Here is a 13,432-nt window from a genome sequence, read left to right on the forward strand (position 1 = left end):
GCAAGCCGGTTGAGGACCGACATGTACGCACGTACGGACACGTTTGACGTACATACGCTTCGTCGCTGATTTTTCCGGCTTGCCTCGTTCGTCTCCTGCTAGTTGGTTTGTTGCCACCAGATTTAGCAGTTGACGCTTCAGTGCCGAAAAAAGAGCGGTAAAAAATGGAGGAACGAGCTCCTTGTGTCCTCCACTCGTTGTGTTCAGAAGTGAGAACAGGCCTAAGCCAACGCACCGAGCCACTCTCTCTCTCCACCTATCAAGGAGCCCACAGATTCGCTCGCTCCGTTCCGTGAACCGGCCGGTGCCGAAAGCCCGAAACAGCGTGCGAGCCGGGAGCCGCGGACGAATCCCGCTGTCATCACATCGATCAGGAGCGCGAAGCCGAAGCGTACGGCGAGAGGCAAGGAATACTCCGTCCTCCTCCTATGAGGCTATGTGGCATCGCGCTCGCGAGATGCCCCCCCGGGTCTCACCCAAGGTTCACAATTTCGGCGGAATTTCGGCGAAATTCCGGTAAAAATTCCGTTTCCGCTAGTTACCGGGAAGAGAAATTTCGCTATTTTTCGGTGAATTTCGTTTCGAAATTCAAAAATTCAAAAAAAATTGTAAAAAAAATATGATAAAAAACTAGGTGCTTTTTTGAGCGAGTAGCACTTGAAATCGTTCAAATATAAGTTGATTTGGTTGGTTAAAATCACTAAATGAGTTCGGACCCGTTAACGATGACTGGACCCGTTAACCCGTTAACACGGTAAACCTTATCTGCTCGTCAGCGTCACCCCTCACGGTCGCCCCGAGCCTCTTTTTTCTCCTCTCTGGTCCCCTCCGCCGCCGGCGGCGATTTTCGCCTCCCCGCACCGAAATCTCGGCGGAAAGTCGGCGAAATCCGGGCGGGATGGAGCGGATTCCGTTCCCTGGATGCGCTGTCGGAAGGGATCCGTAATCCGGGCGGATTTCGGTGTATTACCGGCGGAAAACCGGTGAAACCGACCGGATTTCGCCTCGGCTCCGGGAACTAAGGTATGAGAAGGTTTTTTTATGTTGATGCTTGTTGATGTCGATCTAAGTTAGTTGATTTGAGATTCTAGAGACCATGTGACATATAAAGCATAGAAAAAATCAGTTACTTGATATGTATGAATTTTTTCATGTTAGTCTCGATGTATGAATTGGTAGTTTTAATGAATTGTTAGTTTATGTGATATTCATGGGTTGTTAGTAGGTATTCATCAAAAAGAACATGAGTTGCTACTTCATGTGTTATTCATGAACTTACACCTTACTATTTTTCTGTAATTGTAGGACAATGCCAGACCTAGTGTGGGAGCATGGCCAAAAGATCAGGGGTGGTTTCAAATACAAGTATTGCAGGGAGGAGAAGAGTGGGGGAGGAGCAACAAGGTTCAAAGAGCATTTGGCACATAGGGGAAAGATGTGATTCAGCTTGTCACGGATAATGGTTCGAACTACAAAAAAGCCTGCAAAATTATCTGTCATGAGTTCCCTACCATTGCATGACAGCCTTGCCTTGCCCATACCATCAACCTTATGCTGAAGGACATAGGGAAGTGGCCGGAGCATGATGCTTGTATTCGAAGCGCGCAACGAATTTGCAGCTGGCTCTACAACTCCAACAGTTTACACAGCATGATGAGGGAAGCCATCGGTGGAGAGTTGGTCAAGTGGAATGTAACAAGATTTGGGACCAACTACATGTTCCTTGAAAAGCATGTATAGGAAGAAGGACCAGTTCATGACATGGTTAGTGTCACCTGAGTTTCCGACGGTCCCGCCACTTCAAAAGTGAAACTGGAAGGTACATTTACGAATGCATCACAAGTCTTCATTGGTGGACGAATATGGAGTATGTGATCAATGATGTTGAGCTTCTGTACATGTTTTTGAGATTTGCTGACACAGACAAGACACCTAATTTGAGTGAGGTGACAATGGAGTATCAAAACATGAGGCAAACATATGCCAGCAAGTTCAGCAGTGACTACCCCCGGTTTGAAAAGATCATGGCTGTGATAGATGCAAGGATGAACACAGTGATGTCAGGCACATATATGCCACTGCTTGTGCTCTTAACCCTTACGTGCAGTACAGTTTGGGCACAATCACAGACAGTCATGGCAGTAATGCGCAACGGTCTGGAGAAAATGTTAATACTAATTCAGCAGCAATTGCATTGCAGGAATTTGAAATATTCAGGACGAAGCAAGGTGAGTTCTCTAGTGACATTGCTAGGCGAATGGCCATTGACCGGAAAACTTCACCAGCTGCTTGGTGGGCTACATTTGGGGGAGATACACCAGTGTTGCAAAGGGTCACCCGACGCTTGTTGTCGCAGTGTGCAGCCTCTAGTGGATGTGAAAGGAACTGGAGCACCTTGCTTACATCCACACCAAACTGCGTAATAGGTTGAGCCACCAGAAATTAGACAAATTGGTCTTTGTGAACTACAACCTCCTTACGTCTGCAACGTGCTACTAGAGGGGCCGATCCATATGACTATGATCCAGTTAGCAGTTTCATGGATCTTTCTTTGTACCGGCAGTCATCAGCAATTCAAGATTGGATGAAGCATTCAAGGTCCAATGGAGACCCCAGCATTTGATGAAGACTCAGACTTCACTGACACTCCATTGCCGAGCCAGATGTTCACTGACATAGGCTCTTCTCATGGTCACGATGAAGATGTGGAGACATGGGCCGAAGAAACAATTGAGGACACACATCTAGGAAAAAGGAGACTAAGATTGGTCCCAAAATGAGAAAAGGGAAGAAACCACGCACTGAGGAGAGTTAGGTAGTGACGATACCACACCTGAGCCTAGTGGTGGTGAGGACATTGGTGATGATGATGATTCCAGTGGCTTTCTGTGGCCACCACTAGGGGTGGTGAACCCGCCACTTCCGCAGGCAGTTGCAGCATTGCCTTATTTGAATTATCACGGCTACCTACCATATGGAGCTCCACAGTCGCAACATCACCCACCTACGTATGTGTATTTGCCACCAACAGACGAGCCGTATGAGGGACCACCGGGAGAGGGATTTGAGGACTGAAGAATGCATGTACTTATCCTATCAACAGAAATTATCTATATGTTTTGCTTCCTCTACTTATTTAATTTATTTCACATAAATATTTAAATGCAGAGAATATGCTACATGGATTATTCTGGACTATGCCTTTGCCTCTGTTGTATCTTTGGATTGTAATAATTCTAATGGACTTTGGATGTATTGCGTTCTATGTGTGGACTTTGGACATGAGTTATGTGTAATAATTCTAATGGACTTTGGATGTATTACGTTGTATGTGTGGACTTTGGACATGAGTTATGTGTTAAATGGTGTATTTGTCATTGTTTTGTGGAGTTATATATATGTTATGCATTATAAACTGTCAATATACACATAATCAGGGGAAATTTTGCCAAAACTTTCAATTTTTCCATATGTACACATTATTTTCTGTTAATTTGCATTATTTTACGGTGACAAAACCGAAATTTCGGTCAAAATTACCGAAATTCCGGTCGGAAAAACCGAAATTTCGGTCGGGATGCAACGAAATTTCGTTTTTCGAATTCAAAAACACTTTTCGGTCGGAATTACCGAAATTCCGTTTCCGCCGGATGGCGGGATTCGGTGAAAAACGAAAAGGAGAACCCTGGTCTCACCTCGCAGCAGCCAGCGGCCGACCGCGTCCAACACCAAACCGTCCAGACGCCGGTTTCCTCGAGGCCAGAAGCGAAGCCGCCCGGCACCTAGGGCTGGAAAAAAAGCTCGAGGCTCGTGAGCTGGCGCGGGCTCGGTGCAGCTCGGCTCGGCTCGGAGCAGCTCGCGAGCCTTGAACGAGCCGAGCCGAGCCGAGCGCACGTACGGGCTTGCCGTCCAAGAAAAGGCCACGCCGTGCACAGCACAGCGCAGCGCACTGGTGGCAGTGCCATGCCGCCATGGTGGTTTCCGCGCTCCGTCCCGGCGGCCCCGCCCACCGACCGACGCGTGCCCTCCGCCTGGTCGCGTGCCTTTTGAGAGACCGAGCTGGGCTGCCCGAGGCTGCACCACGATGCCAAATCATCACCTCAGAGCTGGCGAGGTCGCTCCGTGATCTCCGCCCTAACGCACAGCTGCGCATCGTGCTCCGTAAGGAATCGGGTGCCCTAGCCTAGCCTAGGACGAGGAGGTGAATTAATCACTCTAAAAATTTAGACTTATGTCTCCAACTAGTTTGCACAAAACTTAAACTAAAACAAAGTATCTAGATGTGCAACTATAGTTGTTTTAGTGTGAAACTCCTATCCAAAAAAAAGTTTAGCAACCTATAGTCTTTCCTATTCAAAAACTACTCTATGAAAGTAAAGGCATACAAATTGCTTAGTATGAAATGCGGAAGCTTAATGAGCGGGATAGGAGATAGCAAATTCTTGACGCGGGTGTTTATCCCGTGGTTCGGTTAGCCACAAAGGCACACCTACATCCATGTTGTTGTAGCACTCACTAAGAGTATTGCTACTCGGCCACCAAGTCTCTTCCGTGAAAACAATTACGGTCACCTTGGCCTCGGGTTCCACTAAAGAGCTTCTCCACAAAGGATGGGGGTCTCCACGTCCCCCGCACAAAGATGTCGTCGCCGCTCCACACCAAGTCGGAGGGTCGATGACATTGCCGGCGAGCTTCACGCTCCAAGGTGCCGGCGCACCAAACTCTTGTTTTGGTTCATTAGAGAACCACAGCACAAAGTCTCAAGACCTTGCAATCACACTCACTAAGAGCCAACCTTTACACAACACTCTCAAAGTGTGCTAAGAGCTAAGGATATGATCTTGATGCTTTTATATGGCTTGGAGATGTTTTTGGGTGTGTGTGGGATGTCCAGCAACTCCAGTAATCTTCAAATGGCCGGGGGATACCATATATATAGGCCTCCAAGTCGTGGAGCCGTTGCTCCAACGGTCAGCAAAATTATGCGTACCATCGGATGAACCGATGCCTCTGGCATGAGTAGCGTCGGTTCATCCGGTCTCTCTAAGCACGAAGTAGCCGTTGAACTCCTGACAGCTGACACAGTGATCATCGGTTGAACCGATGCTTTGTTCCGATGCATCACCGGTTCATCCGGTGCTTAAAAATCTTCTCCTGACAGCTGACGTCATTACACCGATGGTATGCACCGATGCTTCACCGGTTCAACCGGTGCTGAAGAATTTTCTCCTGGGCTCTTGACATCGTCTCTGGAACATAGGACGCCCAATGCACCGATGCCCCTTTTTGACCCATCGGTTCATCCGGTGCCCATAAACTGACTTGGCTTTGATTCCCTTTTGCCATGGCGTCGGTTCTTCCAACAACCACCGGATGCACCGATGCCTTCGGGCCTTGCTACGCTTATCTTTTCTTTCTCTTTGTCATCACTTGAACCTAAAAGACTGAGAATGATCATCTTAACAATCATATTAGTCCAAAATTTGTGTTGTCATTCGATCACCAAAATCACTCGAAATACATAAAAAGTGCCATATTCCTTACACGCTCCTCTCTACGAAACAGAGTGCCGCATGTGGATTGGGCTCGGCGGCGTCGCTAGGTGCTGCTTGCACGGTAAGGTCACTCACTCTGTCTGTCGTCTGCGGTATTGTTTCTGAAAGGTAAAGGGCTTTGTCGATGTTCCGATCCAATAAACCAGACCCAATTCGTCTGAAAAATTCATCCCAACCAAATAATAAGATTGAACTCAGAAAAATCCGATTCAATCCAAAAATTATACACAAAATGCGGGTTAACCCAATCTAATCCGATCCTGACTCAACCTTATCATGAGTCGGATGCTGGCCAATATTTTTTGACTTAAAATCTGAAGTGACCTAATTCAAATCATTCTATCCGACCCGACCCAATGGATGATCAAATATAGTCGATGTTCAAACATAATGAATGTTTGCACTGGTCGTCTGAATTTGTCAGGTTTGCACTGCAGAATGGTCGCCGACTCGGCGGCAGTTCGATCAGCTGCGACGTCAGGCGCGGCACCAAATTAACCACCGGTTTGGTTTGTCACCAAATTGACCTGCAAACATGCATTGCACGGTGACGGTCAGAAAACCAGCATCGCACGCGGATAGTTTCAGCCGTCCTCTGCAAAGATATCTCTCTCCCCTGTATCCTGATGCCTCGGGAGTCAAAAGGCGCGGAAGGGGACGCGGCTACTAGACACAGCCGTCTAGAAAGGATCCCGGCCAGTCTCCGCACTCTGCACCTGGGGGAGGCGCATGTTCGCACATGCACTTTGGCCCCGGTTTCCAGGTTCAGGCATCGGTCGGTTGGCCGCAGCAAGGAAGGAAGGAACACGCTTGCGATCGCAAGCGTCCTTTCATATCCGCCTTCACCAGAAGGAATCGGGTTCGGGGAAAAAAATTCACGCGAAGCAAACCACGGAACCAGTGCTTTGCTTCTTCTTGCCAACCAGCTAGGAGTTCGAGGAATTGTTTATGCGTTGCTCTACTACCTCCAGCCGACCACGTTTCAACCTTTTCTAGATCATCTTTAAGTGTTGACGACGGAATGGATGTGTTTGTGGGTATCGAGAACGTGAATGGATGGACGCCTGCTCCCGTCCAAACACAGGAGAATATAATAGTGATGTTCAGGCATCTCTCAAGAGCAACATCAACGGCAAATAATTGTAGCAGTTTGGTTTCCTCAGAGTTTATTCAAAGCTCTTGAATGATGATGTATCTAGGATGAACGCTAACCAGCACCAATTTTAGGACCACGGGGTATCTATAATACCTATAAAATTAGTTCCAGGGGCGGAGCCAGGAAGTTGATTTTTTCATTATTAGGGGGGCCAACCATACAAATTTATATAAAAATTAATCAAAATTTAAATTTCTAATGTAAATTTGGGGACCATGGGGCCAGGCCCCTGTCCGCCCCCTGTCTCCGCCCCTGATTAGTTCCCACTAAGAATTATTAATTTTATTTCTCTCAACATGCAAGCTATCATCGTCATCATCCACTAGGACCTTGAGTCATTAATTCTATTTCAACTGCATTTAATGCTTCATGCATGTGTTTGAAAGCTTGATTTGACAGCTACTGTGCAAACAAAATTGCGAACTAAACGCTGCCGACGTAACGAAAGTTTGCACTGGTCGTCTGAATTTGTCAGGTTTGCACTGCATGGTCGCCAACTCGGCGGCAGTTCGATCAGCTGCGACGTCAGGCGCGGCACCAAATTAACCACCGCTTTGGTTTGTAAACATGCATTGCACGGTGACACGGTCAGAAAACCAGCATCGCACGCGGAAAGTTTCAGCCGTCCTCGGCAAAGATATCTCTCCCCTGTATCCTGATGCCTCGGGAGTCAAAGGCGCGGAACGGAAGGGGACGCGGCTACTAGAGACAGCCGTCTAGAAAGGATCCCGGCCAGTCTCCTCACTCTGCACCTGGGGGAGGCGCATGTTCGCACATGCACTTTGGCCTGGTTTCCAGGTTCAGGCATCGGTTGGCAGCAGGAAGGAAGGAACACGCTCTCGCACTCGCACGCGTCCTTTCATATCCGCCTTCACCAGAAGGAATCGGGTCCGGAAAAAAATTTCACGCGAAGCGAACCACGGAACCAGTGCTTTGCCTCTTCTTGCCAACCAGCTAGGAGTTCGATGAATTGTTTATGCGTTGCTCTACTACCTCCAGCCGACCACGTTTCAACCTTTTCTAGATCATCTTTAGGTGTTGACGACGCCGGGTCCTCTTTTGGATTCACAGCTCGTGCTTTTCTTGCATTGGATGTGTTTGTGGGTATCGTGAACGTGAATGGGTGGACGCCTGCTCCGTCCAAACACAGGAGAATATAATAGTGATGTTCAGGCATCTTTCAAGTTCATTGCAACCCCAACGGCAAATAATTGTAGCAGTTTGGTTTCCTCAGAGTTTATTCAAACCAACCCGGCTCTTGAATGATGATGTATCTAGGATGAACGCTAACCAGCACCAATTTTAGGACCACGCAGAATAGCTAGCAAGCCTTGTGAATTACCCTGCAGATGAAGAATCCAGCAGGATAGATGAAGCCAGCAGGATTAGTAACTCACCGAGTGCAGAAACCTTTGTCTCAAACTCATTGTTGAACCTCTCTGGTATCATAACTACTTGATGTTACCATATACGATCATAAATAGGATCATATTTGGGAAATGAAATAAAATTAGCCCAGTTATCTGAACTCTAAGCTCTATAAGTAGCTTTATTCTAACTTTTTTGTAAAAGCAATATAACAAGCAAATGTGCATAAATCCTTGTGATTCACGTAAATTTGAGACAACTTATGGCGAGAGCAGAGAGATTTGTTTGGACTTTGGACAAGGATAAGCGTGAATGCGTGATGCGTGAAAGCTCTTGCGTAGGATCACGGAACCTGACAATAGCGTGGTACGGAGGAACCTGCCATAAAGAGTTATTTTAAAATTGTCGGATGATGATCAATAGTCACAATCCAAATTAGGGGTATATATAAACAATAGGAGGCTTTATCTGAATAAATTGGGGATTTTTTTTAAAATAAAAATGTCTGTATGATACTGAAAAAAGGGTGACTTTTGCAAAAACCACTAAGAGAAGTCTTTGCCAGTAGACACTATAATTCAGTATCAATTTGGTGCTGGACATTATAAATATCATAATAATATATTCTCATCAAATAGGTATAAACACACTTATAAAAGATAAATATACCTTTACCCATTCAACACACTTGGGGTGGGAGGTTTTCTTATTGATATTTTTTATAGATATTTTTTTAAACATGCCAAGGCACATGTTTATTATGAGGGAGAAGAAAGTGCGACCTTATAATGTCCTCAATCCAAACTAATTGATCTGAACCGGAAAGACTAAAAAAAAAAATTACATCCAACATGTGTGCAACAAAGCACTAACTGCAAATTCTGAGTCGTAGAAGCGTCTCCAAGAGTCCTCCGTACATCAGATGGGATAAGTAAAGATAGAAAAAATTTCTTAAAACTAGGAATTTAGGATCCAACAACCTCTGTATCTGCCTATCCCGCTCGATATTCCATCCTGTGTGCTAGCTATCTTTCCGGAGCCGCTCCCGCTCGCCATACTCGCGGTCCCGCGGTCCCGCGCCGCTGCCGGCCTGTCGCGCCCTCCCACGCAGGCGCATCTCCGGGCTCGGTGCCGCCATGCACCGCACACTCACTGGCCGCGCGCATAGGGCTGCGTCTGCGTAGGACGGTCGAGGCTGAGGCCTTGAATCGCACCAGGATGGAATAAGATTAGAGCTTGATCTTTTTAAAATCTGATTCTTAGATTATTTAGACAAAAAATTAAGGCACTTTACTATCCCAGGAGCAAGGCAACCAGCGGGCAACTTCGTTCTCAATACATGACAGGAGTTTGTCGGCAACATTGGTTCTCAATCCTGAAGCACCCGCAAAGTGCTCAAGAATGGCTATCTGCATAGATTGATGCCCGGTATTTGATTGCACTGAAAGCCTACTAATCCAAGCCGTTGCAAGGCTTCCAAGACGACAGACTTCCAAGTCAAACGCACGCGCAAGAATTCTCTTTAGAGATGATCCGACAAGCTGTTGCAAGACTTCCTACAAAGCTTGTGTCGGATACTGTCCCGGCAAGCCGGCACGTAGGAATATTAGTCGACCACGATCACTACTTGCATAACATTCTGATTCAACCACCTAACTTTTTAGATTGATCTGTCATGTATTATTGATAGGTAAATCTTAGTCTATTTTGTATACGAGTCGGATCACAACTTAATTACATCTTATAAATTAACTCGCGAACAGTTACACGTATTCGATTATTAATTTTACCATAGCAATGTTGAAGTATGGCCTTGTTTGGCATTCTTCAAAACTAACGCGCACGTTTTCCGGAAAAAAAATCTCGCATGCATGAAGTATTAAATGAAGTCTATTTGTAAAATCTTTTTAGGAATGAGTGTAATTTTTCGCGACGAATCTAATGACGGTAATTAATCGATGATTGGCTACAGTGATGCTACAGTAACCATTCTCTAATTGCGCGTTCAAAGGTTTTATTAGATTCTTCAGGTCACTAGCGCGGGGTTCTGGAGTTGGTTTTGTAAACTGACTTTGTTTGATACCGTAATTAACGGTCAAAATATCACTATTTATTAGCACGTTAAAATCCTAGTGCGAACCAAATAAAACTTATATTTAACTAGTATATAAAACAATTATATACTTTCCTGGTCGCATCTGCGTGCTCGGCGCTTGCTCCCCGATTCTCCGTTCGGAGCCAAGGGGACGGCCCCGCCGTGCGTGGGCGTCTCTGCTGCCGGTTAGCACATGTTGTTTCACTCCGCCGTTCCCGTTCGCCGCTATTCTTCCTCGCTAACCTAGATGGGCAGTATAATCTCCAACTGAGAGCTCCGAACTTGCAGCCGCGCTGTGTGAAATCGCTGCTGGAGATGAAGACGCCGGGACGGGGGGAAGTGTCGTGGGTACAGGTCTTCAAGTGCATCACCATCGGCGACGCAGGTCTTTCACTTTGGCATCCTGCCCTGTTCCTATCCAATATGCTGGTTAGATCCCCCCTCTTGTTCCTTCCGTGGGATCAGGGGAAGTAAATTTCCCGGTAATTGATTGATTGCTGCGTGCAGGCGTGGGGAAGTCGTGCCTGCTGCTGCAGTTCACGGAGCAGAGGTTCCGATCTGAGCTCGATCCCACCATCGGTTGCGATTGTAGCTCGCGTATCGTCGATATCTGCGGCAAGCCCACCAAGCTCCAGATTTGGGACACGGTCTCTGCTCACAATCACACATCATCCTTGTTTGCACCCTCCTACTTTTTAATACTGCTTCTGTTTACTGCAACTTATCTGTCGAGAGTCGACATTAACAAATTAATCTACAATGCAAGTATCTGAAATGCCTGCTCATGCTACTATTATCTCTTTATTTTTACAGGCTGGTCAGGAGTTATACAGCTCTATTAATAAATCATACTACAGAGGAGCTGAAGTGGCGATCTTGGTTTATGACATCACCAGGTAATTGTGTTGTTTAAGCTTCTGCATACATACAATACTCCTTGTATATGCTTGACTAACCTGAACAACAGGAGGGAAACTTTTGATCATGTTGCGAGGTGGCTGAAAGCTGCAATGGAGGTTGCGCCAGCCAGTCTGACCACAATTCTAATTGGAAACAAATGTGATATGTCTGATAGACGCACTGTCAGCTATGAGGAGGGTGAAAGTTTTGCCAAGACGCATGGGCTCTTCTTTATGGAATCATCAGCAAAAACTTCTCACAATGTGGAGGAGGTGATGTTTTATCCCTAGTGCTTTTGGTACAATTGCATTGCGTTTGTTCCTCTTGAGAAAAAAAGAAAACACATGTCATGGTGTAGGCATTCACTATGGCTGCTAGAACAGTATGGGAGAAAATCGAACATGGAGCGCTTGATCCAACTGCAAAGGTATTGAATACATTCCTGGCTCTGTGTTATGTACTTATCGTGCCACACATCTAATGTTGTGTTTTTAGACACCAAAAAAGTGCTTGAATAACATCTCAGTGTGATGGCATTTGTGTTACTAAAAAAGTCTTGATTTGCGTATTTGACACATTTGTTTTACAAACTGATCTAACAATTGTTTTACGTAATACTAGTATATTTCCTGAAGAAAATGATCTCTTGCATGTTCCACTTGACATATCTCAAAATTGTGGGTGAAAATCTATGTCCTACATGACTATTAAAATTTGACATTAGCACTAAGCAGCTGCCTATGCCCTCTTAACTACCATTTACCTGTTATTAGGTGCTGGTCTAATGCCACAGTATTACCTAGAACACTGGGCATAGGATTGAGTGATAAACATTCTATTCTTTGTTCTCTGTTGGGAAAAAGGGTAATGATTTGGGGGGCTCCACAAGTGACCTTTCTTTCTGGACAGTAATAGGAAGCACAATTGTATCTTCTTATGTCATTCAATGATCAATATATTGAATGATTGCACAATTGGCCTGCTCAGATAGGTTTAGCCTCAAAGTTATGATTGCTTTTGGTCTCTTATACTAGGTATACACATCCATATTATGAATATTCTCTATGGTCCTGAGATATTTATTCCGCTTGATTCTGAAAGATATGTCATTTGCTTAGTGCTAAGGTGCTGGTTACCACTGCTCTTGGCAAGATAAAAACAAAATCCCTTTACAGCGACTCTTGTGTCAAACTTATGGATGCAAGTTTCTCGTTTAGGACAATTTTCATATTTTTCATACTTAATAAGGTTTTTTTCCCCCTGATTGGTGCAGTATGCTGGTTTGGATTTTGTCCCCAATGTATCCAGAGGTGGTCGTTGCTGCAGCTAAGCGGACCGAGACAAGTCCAATCAAATCGATGCTTGTGCCTCGTTAAACCATAGTTTGGATCCAGAGCATGATCATGCTCACTGAATTATAGCGAAAACTGGTTCTTGTAAGATGCGTTATTCATTGCAAGCACAGTCGTGCGTAGTTAAAGACCCAGCAGTTAGTATAATATATACACATGGAAATACGACTAGATCGTCGTCGCCAGCTGTTCATTCCACAGATTCCCCCCGCGCATAGACTATTTGATTTTTCAGTTCTGCGGATGTCCTTATTTAGAACTTAGATTTTCTGCTTTCGACATATGTTTCTAGGACTTCTCTATCCACAACGGTGACGGCCTAACCTAAAAAAACGTGACCGGGGAGAGAAGACGTGCCGGCGACTATATCGCGTATGCTACAAATCAGATAACCATCGTCTGAAGAAAAATGCTGCCTCAATTCGGCCCAACGCTGCCCAGCAGCTCCTCTTCTACTTCCTCGTGCACATGGTGCTCGCCAGCGTCCTCGCTGCAATTAGAGTTGGGGGCTTCGGGGTCGGGGTTTGGGGATCGAGGTTGTCATCTGCAATCATAATGAAATAGAAGGTTACATCAGTTAAGAACAGAAATTCGACATAATATGTTGGGATCTTGGCTCAATGGATACCCAGCAAAAATTTAAAAACAAATGCTAATTGGAGTTTCTGCTATATACTGGGCTCCTTGGCTATGTTGAAATGAGGCTGTTTTTCAGAAATCGTATCCTAACTCATTTTTACAGGTCATCTTCAGTGGGACATATTGGGCGCGGCTCTGGTCGCAACTATATGAAGAGGAAACGATGAAGTCGCTGAAAAATTTGTGCCAACGATTGGAAGGAGTGATAATAGAGCTTTTCAATAGAGGCGGTTGGAATTTTAGGAGCATGCTTGATTCAGTTAGTAGGTTTGGAGTTCGAATCCTAGCTTTGCTGTGACAGGCTGACAGCCTACGTGCTGTGCTTTTGTATTTTGGCTGTAGTCATTCCACTGTGAATGATCAAGAT

At 45.5% G+C, this 13,432-nt stretch overlaps 1 protein-coding gene across 1 annotated transcript; it reads left to right on the plus strand.

Moving 5' to 3' along the window:
- Window positions 1–10,365: 10,365 nt before the first annotated feature.
- LOC120693372 (ras-related protein Rab-2-A-like) lies at window positions 10,366–12,624 on the plus strand. Its single transcript, XM_039976790.1, has 6 exons — window positions 10,366–10,559; window positions 10,682–10,821; window positions 10,988–11,070; window positions 11,142–11,346; window positions 11,433–11,501; window positions 12,348–12,624. Exons 1-6 carry the CDS (start codon window positions 10,490–10,492, stop codon window positions 12,402–12,404), a joined length of 624 nt encoding a protein of 207 aa, XP_039832724.1. The 5' UTR covers window positions 10,366–10,489; the 3' UTR covers window positions 12,405–12,624.
- The last annotated feature ends 808 nt before the right edge of the window (window positions 12,625–13,432 follow it).

This window comes from Panicum virgatum, chromosome 9N (assembly GCF_016808335.1).
Source record: "Panicum virgatum strain AP13 chromosome 9N, P.virgatum_v5, whole genome shotgun sequence".
Taxonomy (NCBI): domain Eukaryota; kingdom Viridiplantae; phylum Streptophyta; class Magnoliopsida; order Poales; family Poaceae; genus Panicum; species Panicum virgatum.